The 20,933-nt window shown below is 46.3% G+C and overlaps 1 protein-coding gene across 1 annotated transcript in view; it reads right to left on the bottom strand.

The window, feature by feature from the left end:
• The window catches only part of LOC144680079 (serine incorporator 1-like), a 252,674-nt gene that overhangs the window by 61,139 nt on the left and 170,602 nt on the right, over positions 1 to 20,933 (bottom strand). Inside the window, exon 6 of the mRNA XM_078541228.1 lies at positions 20,221 to 20,358. Coding sequence (XP_078397354.1) covers positions 20,221 to 20,358 — 138 coding nt within the window. The remainder of the gene's footprint in view (positions 1 to 20,220; positions 20,359 to 20,933) is intronic.

The following is a 20,933-nucleotide window of genomic DNA, read 5'->3' as shown; positions in this document are numbered from 1 at the left end:
GATGAGACTAGCGCTGATACAGTTTTGAGCCGATGTGGGAGTAGCGATAGCGCCAGCAATGAGATAAGTATTTTGGGATGAGATAAGTATAAGAGAGAGTCAGGGGTGGCCTGGATGTCCGAATTTTGTGGGGGCCAGAGGCCTGGATTTCGATGGGGCCCAGGGCCTGCAGCATGGCAGCGACAGTGGGACCTAAGGCCTCGAGTCTGGGGGCTTGGGTGGGGTGGGGGGGTGGGGGCGGGCGGGTGAAGAAAAAGATTGGATGGAGGCAGGTGTAAGACTTTGGAGACTGGAGGGAGAGGGGGTTAAAGATTTTGGAGAGCAGGGTGGGGAGAAGAATTTGGAGGGGGGAGAGTTTGGAGACTAGAGGGAGAGGATATTGAGGGAAGATTTTAGACCCTGAGACACTGGAAGTGGGGAGAGTTTAGCTCCTGAGATTGGGGCATGTGTCACTGATAAGTATAGACCCTGAGACTAAAATGAATTAAGAACTGAAGTGGAACTAGTGGGTGCTCTCAGGAATGTACTGTATGGTGGAAAGGTTTTTTGGTCAAAATGAAAAAACTGAATAAATTCAGATATTTTTAAAGTAATTTCCTTGTATTTTTCAATGCAGGTTGCTGAGCGTATTGGATAACTTTGAGTGCACTGGATAGCTTTGAGCGCACTCGATGCCATCGAGCGTCTTTTGCCATTTGATGTCAAAGATCTGCGCTCAAACTCATTCCAAATTAGAACATTTGATGTCAAATGATCGCTGATAGTTTCTGAGTGCATTGAACTCAAAAATAATGTCAAAATTTTCATGTCGGGAACTAAGACCTCCTCAGAGTGAAGAAAGTCCCAGCTGGTCTTTGGACCTAACAGCTTAATAGCGGGTGTTCTCCTACAGCCAAAACAACTTAGCACTGGCAGCTGATTACATAGCTGCAGATCTATCTATATTATCTATAGGGTAGAATTTTAAGCATCGACGAGCAGGGGTGGGGCCCGCTCGCCGACACGTAAAATGACGCGCAGTGACATTGGCGGAACTCCCAATGTCACTGCACCCCATTTAAATTTTCAGGAAGGCGGGGGCGCAGCAAAATCAGCTGTGCACCCGCCGACCTGTGAATGGCCAATTGAGGCCATTGACAGAGTCAATTAAATAATTAAAGGACCTGCCCATCCAACCTTAAGGTTGGCGGGCAGGCCAGGAGCCCCGGCGCGAACTAGAAAAAGCATGAAACCTCATCCACACACGGGATGAGGTTTCATGTAGCTTTTTAAAAAAGTTTAATAAAAATTTTTGGGAAAATTATAGACATGTCCCAACTCATTGTAACATTGTCACATGAGGGGACATGTTAGGGAAATTTTACATTTCTATTTTTAGGTTTTTAACATTTTGAGCCGATCTCCCTGAGGCTGCACGTAGCCTCAGGGGGATGAGTGCGCTCTTTCGTGCGCATGCGTGGAAGAGCGCACTCCTGATTTTGGGATTTCCCCCCCCCCCCCCACCCCGCCCGCACAGGGAGCACATAATGCTTCCGTGTGGACGTCGTGCTGGGCAGGCCTTAATTGGCCCGCCCACGTAAAATGCCACCGGGGGTGCCGATTGGAAGCGCGCCTGCCCATCAACCTCCTCCCCAATGGGGGGAAAATTCAGCCCATATGCTTTTTTTAAATATTCATTCATGGCGGAGCTGAATAATATGCTCCAGCACGGTGGGCGGCACACACACCCAGAAATGGATGGCCTTCAGGCTCCTGGCCCCGTGGACCAAGTACGCTGTACAAAATGGCAATTCGGAAAATTGGGACCAGAGGGCGGGTTTCCTGGCCTAGAGGCCCCAGGGCAGTGAGGATTCCATCCAATCAGTGCTGGAGGGTCGGATGTCCAGCATCCAAGGTCGTTGGCCGTGACCCAGAAGGAGTTCACAGCCAATCATTTAAAGGGCCATCTGGCATAGGGCACTGTCAGGTGGCCCAGAAAATATGTTCATTCAACACAGATCTGGAGCATTTTTCAACTGGAAATATTTGCAGGCTTTTCAGGTAATTGTGAATCTGTTCAATTTTTCTCCAAAACATCCACAGCATAAGTTTTTCTTTGCCACCAATCACAGGTGACATTCAATTTGAACATGAACATGTCTTCCAGGCCTGAACATAGAGGAGTTGTCTAGTTATAGCATGTTTCTCTCCATATTTGGCTGAGGCAAGTGAGCGAGGGGAGAGGCGGGGGGAAGGGCCAAAGCAGACCCAAGATCTGTTGACGAATCTCTGTGTGCCCTCCTCCGGGTTATGTCCACCAGACAGGAACAACTAATGCCAGCTGACAAGAAGGGGAGAACTCCCTTGGTGAGGTGTGCAGCCTGGGAGGAGGTTGGAACAGAGGTCAACAGCATTCGGCTAGTACATCGCACTTGGATGCAATGCCAGAAGAGACTTAATTACTTCCTTAGGTCGGCCAGTGTGAGTAAGTCCTCAGTCTGTGTATTATTGCGCCAGGAAGCTACAGGTTAACATCGCGAATGCTGGAGGCTTGTGACAGCGTCTTGGCAGGAAGACGTCAATTACCCTAACAGTGTTAGCCATTGCAATGTTACATCGATATTCAGAAGAAGCCTGCTCAGGGAGAGAGGCAGAACTGGGGGTGGTGTCCCTGAGCCTGCGATACTAACACTGTACAGAGAGGAGGTTCTCCTGCTCTCCTCAGCTGAATCCTCTAGATCGATCAATTGGAGGAAGGCATGGGTCTAGTGAGAGAGCAAATGGCTGAAACCAGGACAAAGGGGGATAGGGCAAGTGAGAAGTGGATTGATGCTTGGCAGGATTCAGTGAATGTTAAAAATCTCATCCTGGTGCTAAGAGACAGGGAAGCTTCCTAGTTGAAAGCTTTTGATGTTACTGCAAGTGTTTGCATCATGTCATATCTCATGTTGCACATGACTGTAATGTTGCTGCGCATTGTGACCTTTCTTCTATCTCCCTTGAGCAGGTAAAGCCTCTTCCACGGACCAGAATGTCGATGCCAGCCCGTCATTTCCCTCAGGGAATGAGGGCAAAGCTTCAAAGGGAGCATCATCACATCCTCTCCCTGGCCCAAGCACCAGTGCAGACAATAGTACCACGGCAGGGATTAGACTTCGGGACAAGGGCAGTTCACCATCTGGGGAGGACGTTTCACAGTCACCCGTGCAGCTGCCGGACAGTGTGGCGGAGCAGGCCTCAGGCAGTCAGAGGAGTGTGCAAGGTGACCCAGGGATAATTCCAAATCGGATGATGAGCCTCTGGAGTCTTCTGTAAGGTGGCAGATGCTGGATGTCCAGTGTGAGATGCGTGGAGATTTGCTGGATATACCAGAGGAGTTGCATGCTCTGGCCTGGACAGTGGAAGTGTCCATCCAGGCCACGTGCACCGCAATCACCCAATCTTTGGAACGCCAAGCTTCATCCATCGACAGACTGGCAACTTTCCTGGAGGGGCAAACCGAGCATATTGCAGAGCAATTGTGGGTAAGCTCAGAGCCAGGGCTGGGAGTCTGGGCACCGAGCCAGCTCCTGAAACCTCATGAGAAGGCAGGAGGGCCAAATGGATCAGCAGCTGCTGCCGCCATCTGGAAGTACCTCTCAGGGCACCTCTGACAGTGGCAGCATGTCCTCAGTCCAACCGCTATTGACACAGTCCTCAACCAGAAGCTCATCCTGCCGCTCAGGAGGAGTCTTCTCGTGTGGTGGAGCCCTCAAAGCCTCAGCCACACAGAGGACACCCGCCAAAGTCATCGCGGACAAAGGGAGTAGCAGATCAGCAGTCTCTCTGCAGTGCAGCAGCAAGTGAGGGAGGAGCACTGTGCTGGAGCACTAGGAAATGCTTTAAAAAAAACTCCACAGTAGTCACCAAGTGGGTCACATAACTAAGTTGATTCTGCTTGTTCATGAAATGTCTTAGCATGATTATGTAATAAACCCTAACCTCACTGTCCATGTTATTGCTGTTGAACTTCTTCCAGTAGATTGGCATCAGCTATAATGATTTGTGGGGGGGGGCCAGCATGCACAGAATGTCAATAAGTGGACACAGTAAGTGTGCTGACAGGACGGTGACATGATTCAAACATTCCACATGGAATGACGTTTGGACACATACTGTTCACCCGTCTCTGAGGCCGCGATTTCACAACCTATTTGAACCTCTGCTTTCTCAAGGCATTCCTTGAGCCACGGCCAGCCATGTGATCATGTCCAGGGCCTTCTACCTGAATGTAAGAGTGCTCCCTTGCCTCGTCTTCTCCCTCAACCTCAGATGAATGGTCCCTATCTTGAGTCCCCTCTTCCCTAAGGGCATCCCCTCTCTGAATAGCAAGGTTATAGAGGGCGCAGCATAGTACAACCATGAGGGACACAGTGATGGAGCGTACTGCAATGCCTCTCCTGATCTGTCAAGACATCGGAGCCTCATTTTCAATAGCCAACTGTCTGCTCAATGCTGACCCTGGTGCTTCTGTGGCTGTCACTGCAACTCCTCTCCACATCTGTTCTGGGTGCCCTCATAAGCCATCTCTTCAGGGGTAACCCTTGTCACCCAGAAGCCATCCATCCAGGGCATCAGGGCCGCTGAATAGGTCTGGCACTTGTGAGTTTCGCAGAGTGAATGAGTCGCGGCTGCTGCTTGGGTACCTCACACATACCTGTATTCTCCATCGGTGACGGTCAAAGGCCAGTTGGATGTTCAATGAGTGGAAGCTCTTCCTGATGATGAAGGTGCAGGGCTGGCCAGCTGGAGCCTATATGGTGATGTGTGTTCAGTCAATGGCTCCCCATGCCTGGGGGAAACCTACAGTTGCCGCAAACCCTCTGGCTCTTTCACCTTGACTCAGGCTGTCCATTGTGAAAGGGATGTAATTTCCTGCCCTTCTGAACACAGCATCAGTGAAGACCTTGATGCAGTCAGCAGGCTGAGTAATGCCACTGAGGTCTCCACAAGCTGCCTGAAAGGACCCAGCTGTAGAGAAGTTGAGCACAATAGTGAACTTGACATCGGGGGTACATACAGGCATTGAGTGACCCACAACACAGTTGGGCGAGACCTCCCCTGCCAGCATGTCACAAAGAGATGTGACTGTGTCTCTTGAGAGCCTGAGCCCCCTCTGGCATTGTGTCTCAGACATCTGAAGATAGTTCAGTCTCTGCCTATATACTCGAGGGGCTGCATAAGCCTTTCTGTGCCTCTATGGGGACTCATGGTGGCCTCATCACCCTCTGGGTCTGGCGCAGCTCTGCCACCCTCATGCACCATCAGTGCATCCTGGACCTCTCAATGTGCTCTTCTTCCTCTCACTCTCCTCCTCCTCCTCCTCCTCACCAGAGGGTGCATCTCTCCATGTTTGGCCTAGTTAGAAGGCAAATGTGATGGTCAGGGTCTAAATGGACCTCTCTGCAAGAGGAATAAGGCCTCTGCATAAGATAAGTTTGAAATGCAAACTCTGCTTCGAGTATGAAGCACACAGGCACAGGCTGCTTCTGTATCTGAGCAGTTGTGAGTTTCATTGATTGTGTGTGGTCCATCTGGTTTTATTCTTCTTCAATTTTTCTTTTGTGGTTTGATACAACTGAGTAGCTTGCCAGGCCATTCCAGAAGGCAGTTAAGAACTGCTGTGGGTCTGGAGTCACATGTAGGCCAGACCAGGTAAGGACATCAGATTTCCGTCCCTGAAGGATATTAGTGAACTAGGTGGGTCTTTATGACAGTCTGGTAGTTTCATGATCACCATTACTGGGATTAGCTTTTTATTACAGATTTATTCATTAATTGAATTTGAATTTCTTCAGCCACCATGATAGGAATTGAACAGCATGAGCTGAATTTTAGTTCCAGGGTCCGGATCCTGATGCAGGGCTGAATACAGGGTCGGAAACTCGGAGGGGGTCATGGCAGGTCCTGGGGGTTTTCCAGGAGGCTGCCAATTAAAGAGTTGCCTCCAAGTATTCCATTCAGTTAAGGGTTGCAGACAGGCTCCACAGCCAGGAGGGATATTGGGTGGGCCCGAGGCTCTAAGCGGCTGACAGCCCCACTGGGAAGGGGAGGTGCTGCCACTGTGGGTGGGAAACTGTGAGGATGCCTCAAGATGGAGGTGCCCTCTGAAGACTTCTAAATGGTCCAAAATGTACTGTGGCCAAATTGCCAGGCCTTCAATGCAGAGGGGGATCCCCTCCACAGGGTGACCTGTGGCCACGGCTGTAGCCCTCGCAGTTCAGTGGATCCATGCTCTGCAGGATGTAGCTCTGGACAGCCCCCACCTCCACTCTCCAGTCTGCCATGGCTTGTGAAGAGTGCCTTCAAATGGGACTTTAACTTTCCTGAATAGTTAGCCGCCGCTGGCAAGCAGGTAGCTGACACCCCCAGAAGTTGCCTCCCTGAAAATAGGACGAAGGTGGGAACAGGCTGGAAAACCAGCCTGTTGGCCAGTAGAGACCATAAGGCCATAAGACGCAAGAGCAGAAGTAAGCCATTTGGCCCATCGAGTCTGCTCCGCCATTCAATGAGATCATGGCTGATCTTATAATCCTCAACTCCACTTTCCTGCCCTTTCCCCATAACCCTTGATTCCCTTATTGGTTAAAACGCTGTCTATCTCAGCCTTGAGCATAGTTAACAACCCAGCCTCTACAGCCCTCTGTGATAAAGAGTTCCACAGATTCACTATCCTCTGAGAGAACAAATTCCTAATCATCTCTGACTTAAATGGGTGACTCCTTACTCTAAGATTATGCGCTCTGGTCCTAGACTCTCCCCACAAGGGGAAACAACCTCTCAGCATCTACCCTGTCAAGTCCCCTAAGAATCTTATATGTTTCAATAAGGTCGCCTCTAATTCTTCTAAAGTCCAATGAGTACAGGCCCAGCCCACTCAAACTCTCCTCATAAGAAAAAAACCTCCATACCTGGGATCAACCTAGTGAACCTTCTCTGGACTGCCTCCAATGCCAGTATATCTTTCCTTAGATAAGGGGACCGAAGCTGTTCACAGTATTCTAGGTGTGGTCTAACTAGTGCTTTGTATAGTTTTAGCAAGACTTCCCTATTTTTATACCCCATTCCCTTTGAAATAAAGGCCAACATTCCAATTGCCTTCTCAATCACTTGCTGAACTTGTATGCTAGCTTTTTGTGATTCATGCACAAGGACTCCCAAATCCCTCTGTGCTGTAGCTTTCTGCAGTCTTTCTCCATTTAAATAATATTCAGCTCCTCTATTTTTCCTGCTGAAGTACATAGCCTCACATTTTCCCAAATTATATTCCATTTGCCAAGTTTTTGCCCACTCATTTAACCTGTCTATATCCCTTTGTAGACTCTTTGTGTCATCCTCACCACTTACCTTCCCGCCTATTTTTGTGTGATCTGCAAACTTGGCAATAGTACATTCGATAGTACACAGAAATTGCAGGCACGCCTGCCTGCACTTCTGGTGAAAGTTCTGCCTCATGTCTCCAAAGCATTAGTCCAGCCACTGGTTTACTAGTCCATTAATATTACCATTACACTTTTGTTTCCTAGCACAAGATCTTGCTTGGCTTATGCATGGGCCACGAGAATTCAGACAAATAATAGCTAAGAAAGGCAAAGTACATTTCTAATGCATACCACCTATCCAGTATCTGAGTGTTGGATGGATATCCTGTCCAACTGACTGCCCAAAATTAAGGAATGGGTGAGGCAGGACTTTCTCTGGTTTAATGGTAGAAAAACTAGAGCCATCTTCTTTAGCTGCCATCAGAAACTTTAGTCACCAATCCCAGCCCATTTCCTAGCTGCTCTCTCAAATTGAACCCAATCGTCCACAACCTCAGCATTCAGTTAGTTCCTGCATTGAGCTTCAAACTTCTGTCAAAATCACCCACTGTTTTTGGAGAGCAAAAATGGCTTTGACTTCTTATCTCCACTACTAAGCTTCTCCTCTAACCCATCTCCCTGCTTCACTAGGTGCAACGTGCTCCTGGACTTCTTTATCATAACAATTGAGACCATGCATTTATTTGCCTTATTTTCTTCCTTTCTTCCTATTACCCATCAAGTTCGACCTCTTGTAAACCTCTGCTGCCTTAGCCTTAAGCTCTGTCTCTCTTGTTTTCCCCCAACTCCCTCATTTTCTCTTTGAACTAATTTCATTTATTACATGCACCTACTACTCCCTTGATTCTATTCACACTAAATTGCTGACCACCCAACTTTCCCTCTTGATGCTCTTTCTCGCTGACATAGTAAATGATTCCCTCTTCTCAGGCATTGTACTGTACCATAGCCTCCAGAGTCAATGAGGTATCCCTCCTTGCCCCCCTACTCTTCCTCAACTACATGTTGCCCTTCAACAACATCATTGGTAGACATTAAATTAATTTCAGATGCAGCTAATGACATCCAGCTCTACCATGGCTGCACCTCTCTCAAGCCCTCTACTGCTACTGCTCTGTGTTGACAAACTGCTGCTCTGACATCCAGTGCTAAATGAGCTCCTACTAAATATTGAGAAAACTAAAGCCGTCGTTTTAACTTGTCACAAATGTTGCACTTTTACCAACAACTTAATTCCGTTCCCCAGGCTGTTTGTAACCTCAACTTCCTAATCACCCCCAAATGAAGTTCTGACCTAAAATCCTCTCCATTTCCAGCCAAGTGCTGGAAAATGGGATTAGTGTAGTCAGATCTTTGTTGACCAGCGTGGACATGTTGGGCTGAATGGCCTCCTTCTGTGCTGAAAATATCTATGAGTCTATTAAAACTGCTTATTTTCATTTCATAACATCGACCACCTACAACTGCCACTGGAACATTCATCCAAACCTTTGGTATGTCTAGGCTTAACTAATTAAATGCTCTCCTGGCTAGCCTCCCACTGTTCATTATATGCAAACCTCAAACTTATTAAAATCTCTGCAGCCCATATCCAACCCACATCAAGTCCCATTCCCATGTATGGCTGAACTAAATTGGCTCCCTGTCCTTTAGTGTCTCAAATTTAAAATTCTCAAATTTGTGTTTAATTTCTACCTCCAGGCATGCCTTTATGTGCCAGAATTCTCTCCATAAAACTTTTACCTCGCCATCATCTTTACCTCTTTTGAGACTTCCCTTAAAATCCATTCTTTCAGCAAACTTTGGGTCACCCCCTTTAAATTCTCTAACGATAGATATCTTTTTTTAAGGTTAAAACTCTACAATGTACTTTGGGATCACCCTTCATGTTTAAAGGTACTATATAAGTATAAGTTGTTTGTAATCTCAAGGCCTAACTTCTCCAATACATCCTTGCTGGTGTCCTGACTTCCAGTTTATTTTTCAGCTCTTCCACAATTGTGATACATTCCTCCTACACTTCTATCGCCCATTGCGTTGCCAGCCTCCACTGGCTTCTGTCCCTGAGCACATGCATCTCTTCATTTGCAAAGCATTCCACAGCCATGCTCCACCCTATTTCTTCAACCTTCTTCCACCCTTTCTTTCTGTTGAATGTTTTTCTTCATCTGCCCCTTGAAGAACAAAGACATTTACCATGTGTCCTCTGGTCTTCCCTGCTTTTTCTCTCTGATTCTCAATCAAGAAAATGATGGGAGCAGGAATGTTGCCTCACACTCATGTGTATGGCAGCCATTAACCTCTACCTTTGCAGGTATGGATATTTTGCTTCCCTTGAGGAAGCCCTGGAAATCCTGGCTAATCCAAAGTGACCTGGCACCATGGGCCACTGCCCCTTTTTCCTCAACTTTGCATTCATAGAATAAAGATTCTCTGGATAAAAAAAACGTAAGAAAATGGATCCATGTACATAATTTTATATTATTTTTACAGGCTTCCAAACATTGGTCACCTTGTAACCATATCTTTGCAATGGTGATTAGATCTAACCATTTATCCCAATTTACGCTGCTAGTTCATCCATATTATTACGAATACTTTGCACATTCGGATAAAAAGCCTTTAATTCTTTATTACAACTATTCTTTGCATGGGTTTCATTTGGTTATGCACTATTACCTTTAAATTATCTCTCCCTCCCTCTCCCACTCTGCCTGACTTTACCCAAAATTGCTACACTGTTGTATTGCCTTGACTTTTCTCTTTAGATTTCTAAATTTCCCTTCTTTCCCCTGCCCCCAGCCCCAGCTTCTAGTTTAAAGCATTCTTTACAGCTATAGTTATACAAATCACCAGGATACTGACCCCAGCTTAGTTTAAGTGGTTGAAGCACAGAATTGGCTTGGTTGTGATGTCCCTAGATTTAATCAACCTGCCAATACCCAGTTTCTAGGGTGAACTCACGCATGAAGAATTGTCATTTGGTGAGGCACTGCCAGTGCCTGTGGAACTAAAATTCCAAAATGAATCATTGGCTTCATGTAGAAAAAGAATTATATTGGAAAACAAAATGTCAGTACTGGAATGAAAAAAATACTTATGGGTGATTTTAACTGGTGAGCTATTGAACAATATACAGAAATTTAAGTAAAAAAGCCCGGGCCACCTGAATATCACAATTACCAAGACTGGACACATGTAAGGAAACTAATTTAATATTAGAGGCAAAGAAGCAATGTCTCCTGAACAAATTTAACAAAGCACTAAAGATGCGAAATTTTGACCAGGCAATAGGAAATGCATTTAGTTTGGGTAGTAAAAGTGAAAGTTATGGCAACCCAGATTCTGTAATTCTGTTTCCCAAAGCCTTTGCAGGTTTTTATCATTCATAGTTTGGTCAAAATGTTTCCTGCTTTACTTTGCTACATTATATTCTCTTGGGTGTTCTTTTCCATCATTTTTTATTTATTTCCAGATTAAGTCACTCTCTTTTTCCTCACTGGCTTTAAGAGTTTGACTTTATTCTTTAGGTTCTATTCCTCAATAGCCAATGTACATAATTATACAATTCTTAGTAAACAATATTGTTGGCACAAGTAGTCACTACAATAAACTAAAGAACATTTTTGCCATGGAACAAATTCTGACCAATAATGCAAACTTACACACAACACAACTTCATGATTAAATTACAGAACATCTATTTAAATGAAAGACAAAAACACTTGCTTAATTCACTCCCTTGGTATCTCCACATTACACATTTGGCATCATGCCATAAAACTTCAACGTTGCCAGGGAGCTTTTTATCAATCCAGGGGGAGGATTGCTGGCAGAAATTTCCAAATAAGCCAACCCTCTGCAAAACAATAATTTTCCATCATCCAAACCAAGGTGTCCAACATCTAGCCCCAGGCAATCCAGCTTTCAAAACCCAAGAAACTCAATCCTATTTCTGGTAATTGTTCGTGTTTGCTGTGTTGCTCTGTCTGAATTTTTCAGGCTCAGAGAGTTCGACAGGGGATGCTTTAGCTCTATTGTCTCAGTATTGGATAAATCCTAAATCAGGAAAGCAGTTTTTCAGCAGCTGGAGATATTTGCAAATTAATGAAATCATGAATTTAAACTTTTGTGGCCCTGAGGCTCCACTGATTTGACTGATTTGCCTATCCAGCACATAAAACAAAAGCTTAGATTCCCCTGCTCCATACTAATCTATATCTTCACTTGAAAGATACTTCTTAATCAATTTAAATAAAGGAACAATTTCAAAGTAATTGTACCTATGAATAAAGGGAAGTATATGGGAACTAAATCATGAAGAGTAGCTACTTTGGGAGAGCTATGACAGCTCATGGAAGCAAGCTCCAACATTAGTCAATGGTTTCTGGAGAAGTGGGAAGAAAATTGGATGCAATAAGGGACAGGTCATTCTTCAGGGTGAAAGGAGCCATTCCAGTCTACTTCATCACCGCACCTCATGATACATTTATCCAGTTAGCCATTAAAGGGGCCATGGTTTTATTCTTACATTTACAGTTTTATGTTTATCCTTATCTTTTTGTTTTCCTTTGATTCTTGTCTATTTCTCATCTAAATTCTATAATTGTTATGACTGTACCAGGGCAATTGAAGTGAATTTAAAAGTAATATATTTCAGGACAATCAGACATGGGGATTAAACATGACTCCTGGGATCAAACTCTGGATTGGTCATTCAGCTTATTGCTCCATTAATATCAGACAGTAAATAGCCATTGCTCGCACATCAATTCCCGCTTATAAGGAAGAGAGCTTAAAGTCTCAGAACGTTTTATTTAATTCAAGACCCAATCTGATTTTCCACATTGTTAAGGAGTAGTGTTAAAGGAGAACTCAAAGTATGTTCTACCACCACTTTTGACTATTCAAGGCCGTTTTATAGAAAAATATGTCTGGGGTCACATCTAGCAGAACTATACTACAATTGTGTTTTCACCACACTGAATAGCAAGACTTCATTTTAATAATATTTAACAGTCTCATATCTTGTGCCTCCCCTTCAGATTCTGAGCCAAAAATACTGAGAGGCATCTCCTTAGCTTGGATCAGCTCCTTCAAAACTCCCACCAGGATACATCTGCTAGAGATTGTTGCAATCAGCCTTCTCCTGAATGTGCACACAAGACACCCAGATGTTAGAAACTGATAAGCACTCAGACAGTTTGTGTGGCTACTGCATATTCTTACTGAAGCAAGTTCAATCGCATGCAGAATGCATGTAGTTTTAGGTGGCAATGCTTATCTTTCAACACTTATACCTAACAATATAACCTCTTTGTATGCCCCACAAGAAGCGTCCCCTTCAAATCTTCTGCAACAAGAAAAGAATATGTAGAAGAGAATAAAAGTCCTTCAAGCTTTGCCTTGAGAATGCAATAGGCCACAATGCTGTTTCTGGTCATGCCAACCATACCTTAATTGTGTTAAAGAATGCAAAGATTAGTACTCTGGCAGTTTTAATACATAAATTGAGTGTTTATTCCACATCCTCCATTCACTATTTCTGTTATTTCGCTCCTATAGCTTTAGAAATGGATAGAAAGGGCAATTGTATTACCAGGGAATAGTTTGGATGGGGGTTTCTACCTGCTGGCCTGACCCCGCCTGGACTTTAACCTATTTTCCTGCGACAGGAGGTATTAAGTGTCCTGTTAAGGATCCCTGGAACACAAATGAAGCCCGCCACTGCAAACCTCAGGGACTGTGCAGTGGGAAAGAGCCATGTTTAATGGAAGCAGATGTGTCCCAATATTTTTAGCTAAAATTTAAAGTGAGGCTCTCTGTGAGTCACTGGTGGTCTAGCTAAAGGTTAAGAGCCTGAAGTGACACCCTTGCTTCACTCAGCTTCCTCCAAATGATGTCTACGGTGGATAAAATTGAGGGGGGTAAAACTGAGGTGGGCAGAGTCTGAGTAGTATTTTCTTGACCTTGTTTGGCCTGAAGCCATGAAGCTTCATGAGGTGTGCAGTCACTGCTGCGAACTCCGAGGGCCCTCTCATCTGACTGCATAACACTGTCCCAGTGCTGGTGAATCTATCCTGCTGGTAGGAAAGTATATGCCCAAGGATAATGATAGAGGAGTTTGAGATATTGGCTGATTATCTATCCATTATAATGCTAGGCATTCTGTGCGAACAACCATATCAGGCTGTCACTTCACTAGCCTATAGGACAGCTCTTCCACGTAAGCACCAATTCCCAGATGCTAATGAGACTTTGCAAGGTCATCTGGGCTGATTGTTTTAGACATAAGAAGGCATGGCAAGGTTAGAAGTATATTTACAGGACCGGCCAATGATTTTGGCCATTCCCTCTGAGCTTTCTCCTTTTTTGAGCTTACTGAAAGCTGTTTATATTTTAAAGGGATTGAATTCAAAATCTGACAATCAGCAGGATGTAGCATCATGGGTGCATTTTGAGAGATCATGAGTGCACATTTTAATGGACAGAAATCGTGGCCTATATGCACTATCAAATTCTCCAGATAAGATCTGTAGGAGCACACAATGCCCTGCTGGGAATTTGGGATTACAGAATCACCCTTTAAATGAGGTTGTGGATTCCTGAGGAGCGAATGAAAGCTACATGACATGTATCACACCTCTCTGTCATGAATTTACACAACCTTCAGGATTGCTTGTAACAAACTCTACATATCCAACAAATCACAGTAGGGAGTGACTTGCCTCCCAATTCTATTGATTATATTTCAGAATTGACCAATATTCAAATAGAGGGATTAATTTTCAAGCCCACTTTGTCTCATGCGCTCCTGTTCAGTGGACATAATAAACTGAACAACAGCGGATCTCCATCTCATTTGCAGTCGATACATATTTATGGTGGGATGGAGGCCAATGCAAGAAGATCTCTCTTGAAAAAATTCAGAGCTTAATTTAAGCTTTAAAATCTGATGAACCATTTTCCATTTGTTCTTAAGAGCTGGATGCTTTCTTGACAGCCAGGCATCTATAGTTGGTAAGGGGCTGAAAAATAGACTGGAGTTATTTTTAAGAGCACAATAAGGTAATGTTAAATATATTTTGGCTGTTTAATGGCTGTTTTGACTTAATCAATTTTTGTTTTTTTTTCTCCATGTAACACTTCAACTGCCCTGAGTAAGCTGTGCCAACTTTTAAAATTGTTTTTATCCCTAGCATCAATGGTTTCACCAACTGGAATACCTGAGGTGCTTGCAAAAGTAAGATGCGGACCAATAAAGGAATGTTCAGCAGGTGAGACTGTGCAAGGGTTGATCAACTGAACGCATGAATCTGCAGATAGAAGCTCCGATTACCAAAGGAAGCTAGAATGGCAGGGTCAGTGACACCCCTAAGATATGTGAATGCCTGACTAGCCTGTTATTGATTGCCTACTCAAAAGCACACTAATTAGAGTTATCATATCCTTAGAAAATCAAATGCTGAACTCTGCCAGTTGTCACCTGCAAGGATATATACCATGGGCAGAGTTTTCTGCCTGTCGGGCGGGCCGTGTGGGAGCAGGCGTGGGCAGACCCGATTGCCGCCCACGATTGGGTCCGCATTGCCATTTTACGCTGGCGGACCAATTAAGGCCCGCCCAGCGTGAATTGTGGCTCCCGAGGACAGTGGGAGTGGACTTGGCGGCGGAGCTGCAATAACCGCCAGTTCCAATGGCAACCCGGGGGCCTGTTTTAAAAAGATCCTGCAGCCTTTCCAAGGCCGTGAATCATGGCCAGTGGAAGGGCTCCCCAGAGCGTTGCTGGTGAGCAGGCCAAGCAGGAGGGTAGGACAGGGGGGCACTGTGCCCTTCATTTTTCTGATGATTGCCTTGCTGCCCTCCTCAAGTTGTTGGCAGCACAGCAGGAGGTCCTCGTACCCCAGGACGGGAGGAGGCCCCCCCCTCCACATACCTGGGAGGACGTGGCGGAGGTGGTGAGCTCCCGTGATGTGGTGCGGCGCACCTGGATCCAGTGTGACAAGCGCTTCAACGACCTGCTGTCGGGAAAGGTGAGTACCATGTTGGCATTGGTCACTTAATCCAGCAGGTAGGCTTTCCCCCCTGGCGCATACCACCCACCAGCCCCCTCCCGTCCAAGTCTGAGTGTAGTGACTGCATTGAATCATTGATGGTATGTGTCCTTCGCTGGGTGGGCCAGCAGATATTGCCCATGCCGAGGTCACCCTGAGAGAGCGGTGAAGAGATGAGTTCTGCACCTGCAGTGTGTGATACACTGAGACCCACATTAGGGAGCAACCTAGAGGAGCTGCGCCTAGGCTCAGAGCTGGAACTTCAGGACATGTCAAAGTCAGGGTGGTGACATGCTGGGAGGGGAGCTTCAAGGTGGCGTGGCACCGATTGATCTGCTGTTCTCTGCACTCCATGTGCTTGTGTCTCCTTGCTATGGAAGGTTAGACCATGTGGTGCCAAAAGTGATGTAGGTAGCATTTGTCCAAGGGGGAGGGGTGAGGGGAACAGGCCTAGCATCTTTGTCAGAGTGTTCGGCAGCAGCAGGGTGAGGAGACATTGGAGCCCTGCAATGCTGGCTGGCTGGTTGGGGTGGGCTATCCACGAAGAGAATCCAGGTGCAAGTAGCACTAATCAATGCTCTTCTCTCCTTTTCAGGAGAAGAATGCACATAATGCCGCCGAGCGGGTGAGGACTGGCGGAGGGTCGGCCCATCTGGCGATTCTCAGCCGCTTCGAGCAGGAGGCCCTAGATTTGCAGAGGTGCCATGCGTCCAGGTCCACCGGTGTCGGTGAGGCTGGGGTGCCACGGACAGGTATATTTGCCCTGCAGTGAGGTCATCAATGTTCTCCCAACAGCCATAGCAGTGCTGAATGTTCAGTGATTTAATTTTGCAACATTGTTTGAACATTGCTTATAGAAGGATGAGCACATAATGATCCAGGGGACAGGGATGCACTTTGTCATTGTCTCCACATTAACTGATCCAATGTCCTTGTTCTTCCTTTCAGCATCAGCGGAGCAGGGCCGGGAGGAGCAGCTGCAGAGGCCCCCTCTCACACCTGAGGGCCCTGAAGTCTCACCTGTGTCACACCATCTCTGCCAGGCAGGCACCAGTGCAGATACTAGCACCTCGGTGGGAATTAGAACATCGGCTAGTGTCCGGGGCACAGCGGTGAGGGCACTTCACAGTCGCTGGAGGAGCTGGTAGAAACAGAGAGTGCCCATGGCGCCAACAGTCAGAGGACTGAAGGGGACCAGGCACATGCTCAGTCGGTGCCTGATGATGTGCCTCTGGAGTCGTCCGCGATGCAGCAAACGCAGGAAATGTGGCCGGGTGTGTGGGAGCATCTGGGGGTGATACATGAGGCTATGCTTGGCTTGGTCTCCGTGGTGGAGGACTCTACGTGGACCATCGCCAATGCAATGAGCCACATGGCCAAGTGCCATGCGTCCTTCATGGAGAGAGTGGCGACTCTCGTGGAGAGGCTCCTCCAGGAGACCAATCAGGGCTTCCTGGGGCTGCACTCAGACCAGCAAGCCCTCACATCGGCACTGACCTCAGCTCAGCAAGTTTCGCAGCTCAGTGCTCATCCATCCACGGTGAGCAGGGAGGTCCGAAGCGCAGCAGCTGCCTCTGCGGCCTCCTCTCGGGGCGCTCCAGATGAGCGCAGCAGCTCCTCTGCCTCTCTGTCAGTGACTGTTGCATCCGATGAGGTTGCAACGACTGGGGAGATGCCAGCTGTGGAACTGGCAACTCCCTCCCAGGCGGGGCCAGCACAGGCTCCATGGGCCAGAGGATGACCACCGAGGTCATCGAGGCCAACAGGACAGCAAAATGAGCAGGCTGTCTCAGATGCCACTCCCAGCGATAGGGCAGCACCTAGACGTAGCACCCGAAAATATAAACATAAGGCACCTTAGCACACCATGGGTTTATCACTGATGCTTTTGTGTTAGCCCGCAAGAGGTCTTTATGAGTTGGTGGGATGTTTAACATCTTTGTCATTTTGTTTTCTTAAGTTCCTTTGGTATAATATTAAATTCAGACATGTGACTATGGCTGAGGGTGCCTCTTTTCTTCTGCAGGTGGATGGTTTCCAATCATGTTATGAGTGATTTGTGGGACATTCAGCTTTATTAACAAGGCCTTTAGTTAATGTTCCTATCCAGGCAAATTTTGCATTTAGGTATCGACTATAGAGCCTGCAGCCCAGGCTTGTCCTGGAGGTCCTTATGTGTTGTGCTAGCTGAAGGTTCATTGGATTAAAGCCTCCCTGGTGTCCCTGCCTCCCTGGAGTATGCCCGGGTCAGCATCTACCCCCTCAGCATTTCCCTGTGCGTGCTCATCCTCGGACTCACTGTTGGACTCATCGTGTGCAGCCACAGCCACTGTGTCGGTGTCTTCATCATCCACTGCATCCCCCCTTTCCAGTGCAAGATTGTGGAGAGCACAGCAGGCAACCACGATCTGGGGGGTACTGGAGTGCTCCCCCTGAGCGGTCCAGGCATCAGAAGCACATCTTGAGAAGACCGATGGTTCTCTCCACCACAGCCCTTATGGAAGTGTGGCTCCTATGGTACCGCTGCTCAGCTTCTGTTCTTGGATGGTGGAGAGGCGTCATGGGCCACCTTCTGAGGGGATAGTCCTTGTCACCCAGGAGCCATTCATCCAGCTGGGCTGGAGCACAGAAGAGCCCCGGCACCTGGGAGTGTCTGAGGATGTAGGCATCATGGGAGCTGCCTGGGTACCTTGCACAGACTTGAAGAATCAGCATCCTGTGATCACACACTATCTGCATGTTCATGGAGTGGAAGCCCTTCCTGTTGACTAAGGCACCGGGCTCACCTGCTGATGCCTTGATAGCCACATGTGTACAGTCTATTGCACCCTGGACGCGGGGGAAGTCAGCAATGGCCTTGACTTTGGCTCGCTGTGTCTGGCTTGCCTGGTCCCAACGGTAGAGGATGAAGGTCAATGCATGACTGAACAGAGCATCTGTAACCTGCTTGACACAAGTGTGGACAGCTGATTGGGAGACACCGCAAAGATCACCCACCGAACCCTGGAAGGAGCCAGAGGCATAGAAGTTGAGGGCAGCTGTGACCTTTGGAGCCACTGGCATGGGGTGTTCACCCACACAGTTCGCGGAGATCTCAGGCCCAATCATCTGACAGATATAGTTGACTGTCTCCCTTGAGAGACGGAGCCTCCTTTGGCACTGCACCTCAGACATATTGAGGTAGCTGCTTCGCCGCCTGTATACTCTGGCAGCAGGATAGTGGCATCTTCTGCGGCCCCTTCCACCTTGGACAACCTCTTGGCCCTGCATTCCTTGTACCTGCGCCTGTCCTCCCAAAATTGGCTCCCCTGGAGGCTGAATGTGCATTCCTGGCCTCCTCCGCCTTCTAGCCCTCCCTTCCTCCTCAGAGGAGGTGCCTCCAGTGGAGAGTTCAACTTCCATTCCCAGGCTAAGGGAAGGCTTCCTGAAACCTGCAGGCCCAGAAATGATTCCTCACTGCGGAGTGCTGACCTGAAGGTTGAGAGTCCAGTCCAAGTAGCTGCTATGAGTTTTGAAATATTGCAGATCACACAGGCAAGTATCAGTAACTTTGAAAAACCAATATTTGACAGAGCACACTTGCGACCCCACTGAGTCCTCTTATCCCACCTGTGGACGATGTTATTACAAATGTGTCCTACCCGCCTGCCCATTGACCCCGTGCGCTGACCAAAAAATCTAACAGGCGCCAAAAAGTTGCCATCAATTGGCACCTTAAGGGCCTTAAGTGGCCCGTTAATTAATGGTGGGCGCGCATTGAATATTATCGCGTGCCCGCCCAACGAAATATCGCGATGGTGCGCGGTGACATCAGGATGCTTGCCTGACGCCACCGCGCGTCATTTTATGCATCGGCATGCGGGTCCCGACACCGCACACCAACGGGAAAATTCTACCCCATGTAACAGAGAAGATTGGCCAGTTCAATCTAAAGCCTGCCTCTATTTGCTTCCAGACATGCTGCAGTACTGACCTATGAAAAGTGGTGCCTTTGAATGGCAAGGAGGGCACTGCCCTTGCAACCACTTCATGCAACGACAGCTCCATTTCAGGAACCATTAAACAAAAGATTTTGTTCTGATCTACACAGTCACTTGCTGGCATAGTGCTACATATTGAATTTTTATTCTCTAATTCTTACACTTGCCTTTAATTGTCCGTATCCCTTTAAATTTCACCTATATTTAGTTTTCCAATCGCATTATCAGTATTTTTTTCATACCTATCCAAATCTTCACTGTGACCTGTGAGAAATTGTAAGGGAAGAACTTGCTTTTGTATAGTGCCTTTCACATCCTCAGGACATTGCAAAGTGCTTCACAGCCAATTAATTACTTATAGTGTAATCGCCATTGGTTTTTAGACAAAACAACAGCCAGTTTGCACACACCAGGGTCCTGTAAACTGCAATAAGATAAATGACTTGTTAATTTGTTTTTGATGTTGCTGATTGAAGGATAAGTGGCTTTCCAGAATATCAGGGGAACTCCCCTGCTCTTTTTTGAACATGATCTTTTGCATCAGCTGAACAGGCAAACAGACCCCAGTTTAACATCTCATCCAATGTTAATCAGTTTACCTTGGAAAACTGAATGCAATTACCACATCAACATTCTGCTGAGATTTGTACCAGTCATTGAGAATTTACACCAATGGAAGTGAATAAAATGATTCTTAGGCTAGTTGTGTTTTCTGAAAGCATGGGTTGTTTATGTTACATGACATTTATTTACAAAAATGATTTAATTATGATTTAGAATAATGTCATTTATCTTAATTAAACTTTACCTACCCACAGCAAATAAATGGCAAATAATGTCACATACCAAAGTACCAACATTGTGATCCACCTTCTTCTGATCTTTTCAGCCAGGATTTATTCCAGGAATGACCAAAGTCAACCAGCAATACCAGTTCAGTAAGGATAAAACAAAAAGCACCAGCTGAACCAATTCCAAATGACACTAAAAAAAAGAAATGTTATCTCTAAAACAAATCATTAACTGAAGATGTAAAACAATATTGTATTTGACAGTCACTTTTTATTCCTTGAATTTGCAAAGTAGTTCAATAATTTATGAATGGGTAGTTAAGTCAGAATTTAGAATTTTCAATCCCACTCTTAGATTTTTACCTCACTGTCATTTAGCTAAAGAACTAGACTATATAGTAGAGGACACAAAGGATCAATTTCATAAAGAGGAAGCAACACAGTAAGGCACACTGAGCATGCATGTCCTCCTGGCTCTTCAAATAGTGATGCCACCACAGGTTGACATGAATCAAAGGTGGCATCACTGCCACCAAGATAGGGGACATCTATGTGAATAATTTGGCCATATGTTCACAGAACATTGGTCATTAATGGATTAGAAATCCTTTCTGTTCATGAAGGTGATGCAATTGATAGTGGGAGCCTATATATCATTGTCATGAAGCTATTGATGTATATAGTGTTATTGGAAATTATTTTTTTAAACAGAGGTTTAGTCTGTGGGTGTGTCTGAAGAGGATTAAAGCCAGCTAGTCTGGGTGCTTT

The sequence above is a fragment of the Cetorhinus maximus genome, chromosome 4, assembly GCF_964194155.1.
Source record: "Cetorhinus maximus chromosome 4, sCetMax3.hap1.1, whole genome shotgun sequence".
NCBI classification, from domain to species: domain Eukaryota; kingdom Metazoa; phylum Chordata; class Chondrichthyes; order Lamniformes; family Cetorhinidae; genus Cetorhinus; species Cetorhinus maximus.
Note: the sequence above shows the minus strand (reverse complement) of the source record. Positions and strands in the feature narration are given on the sequence as shown.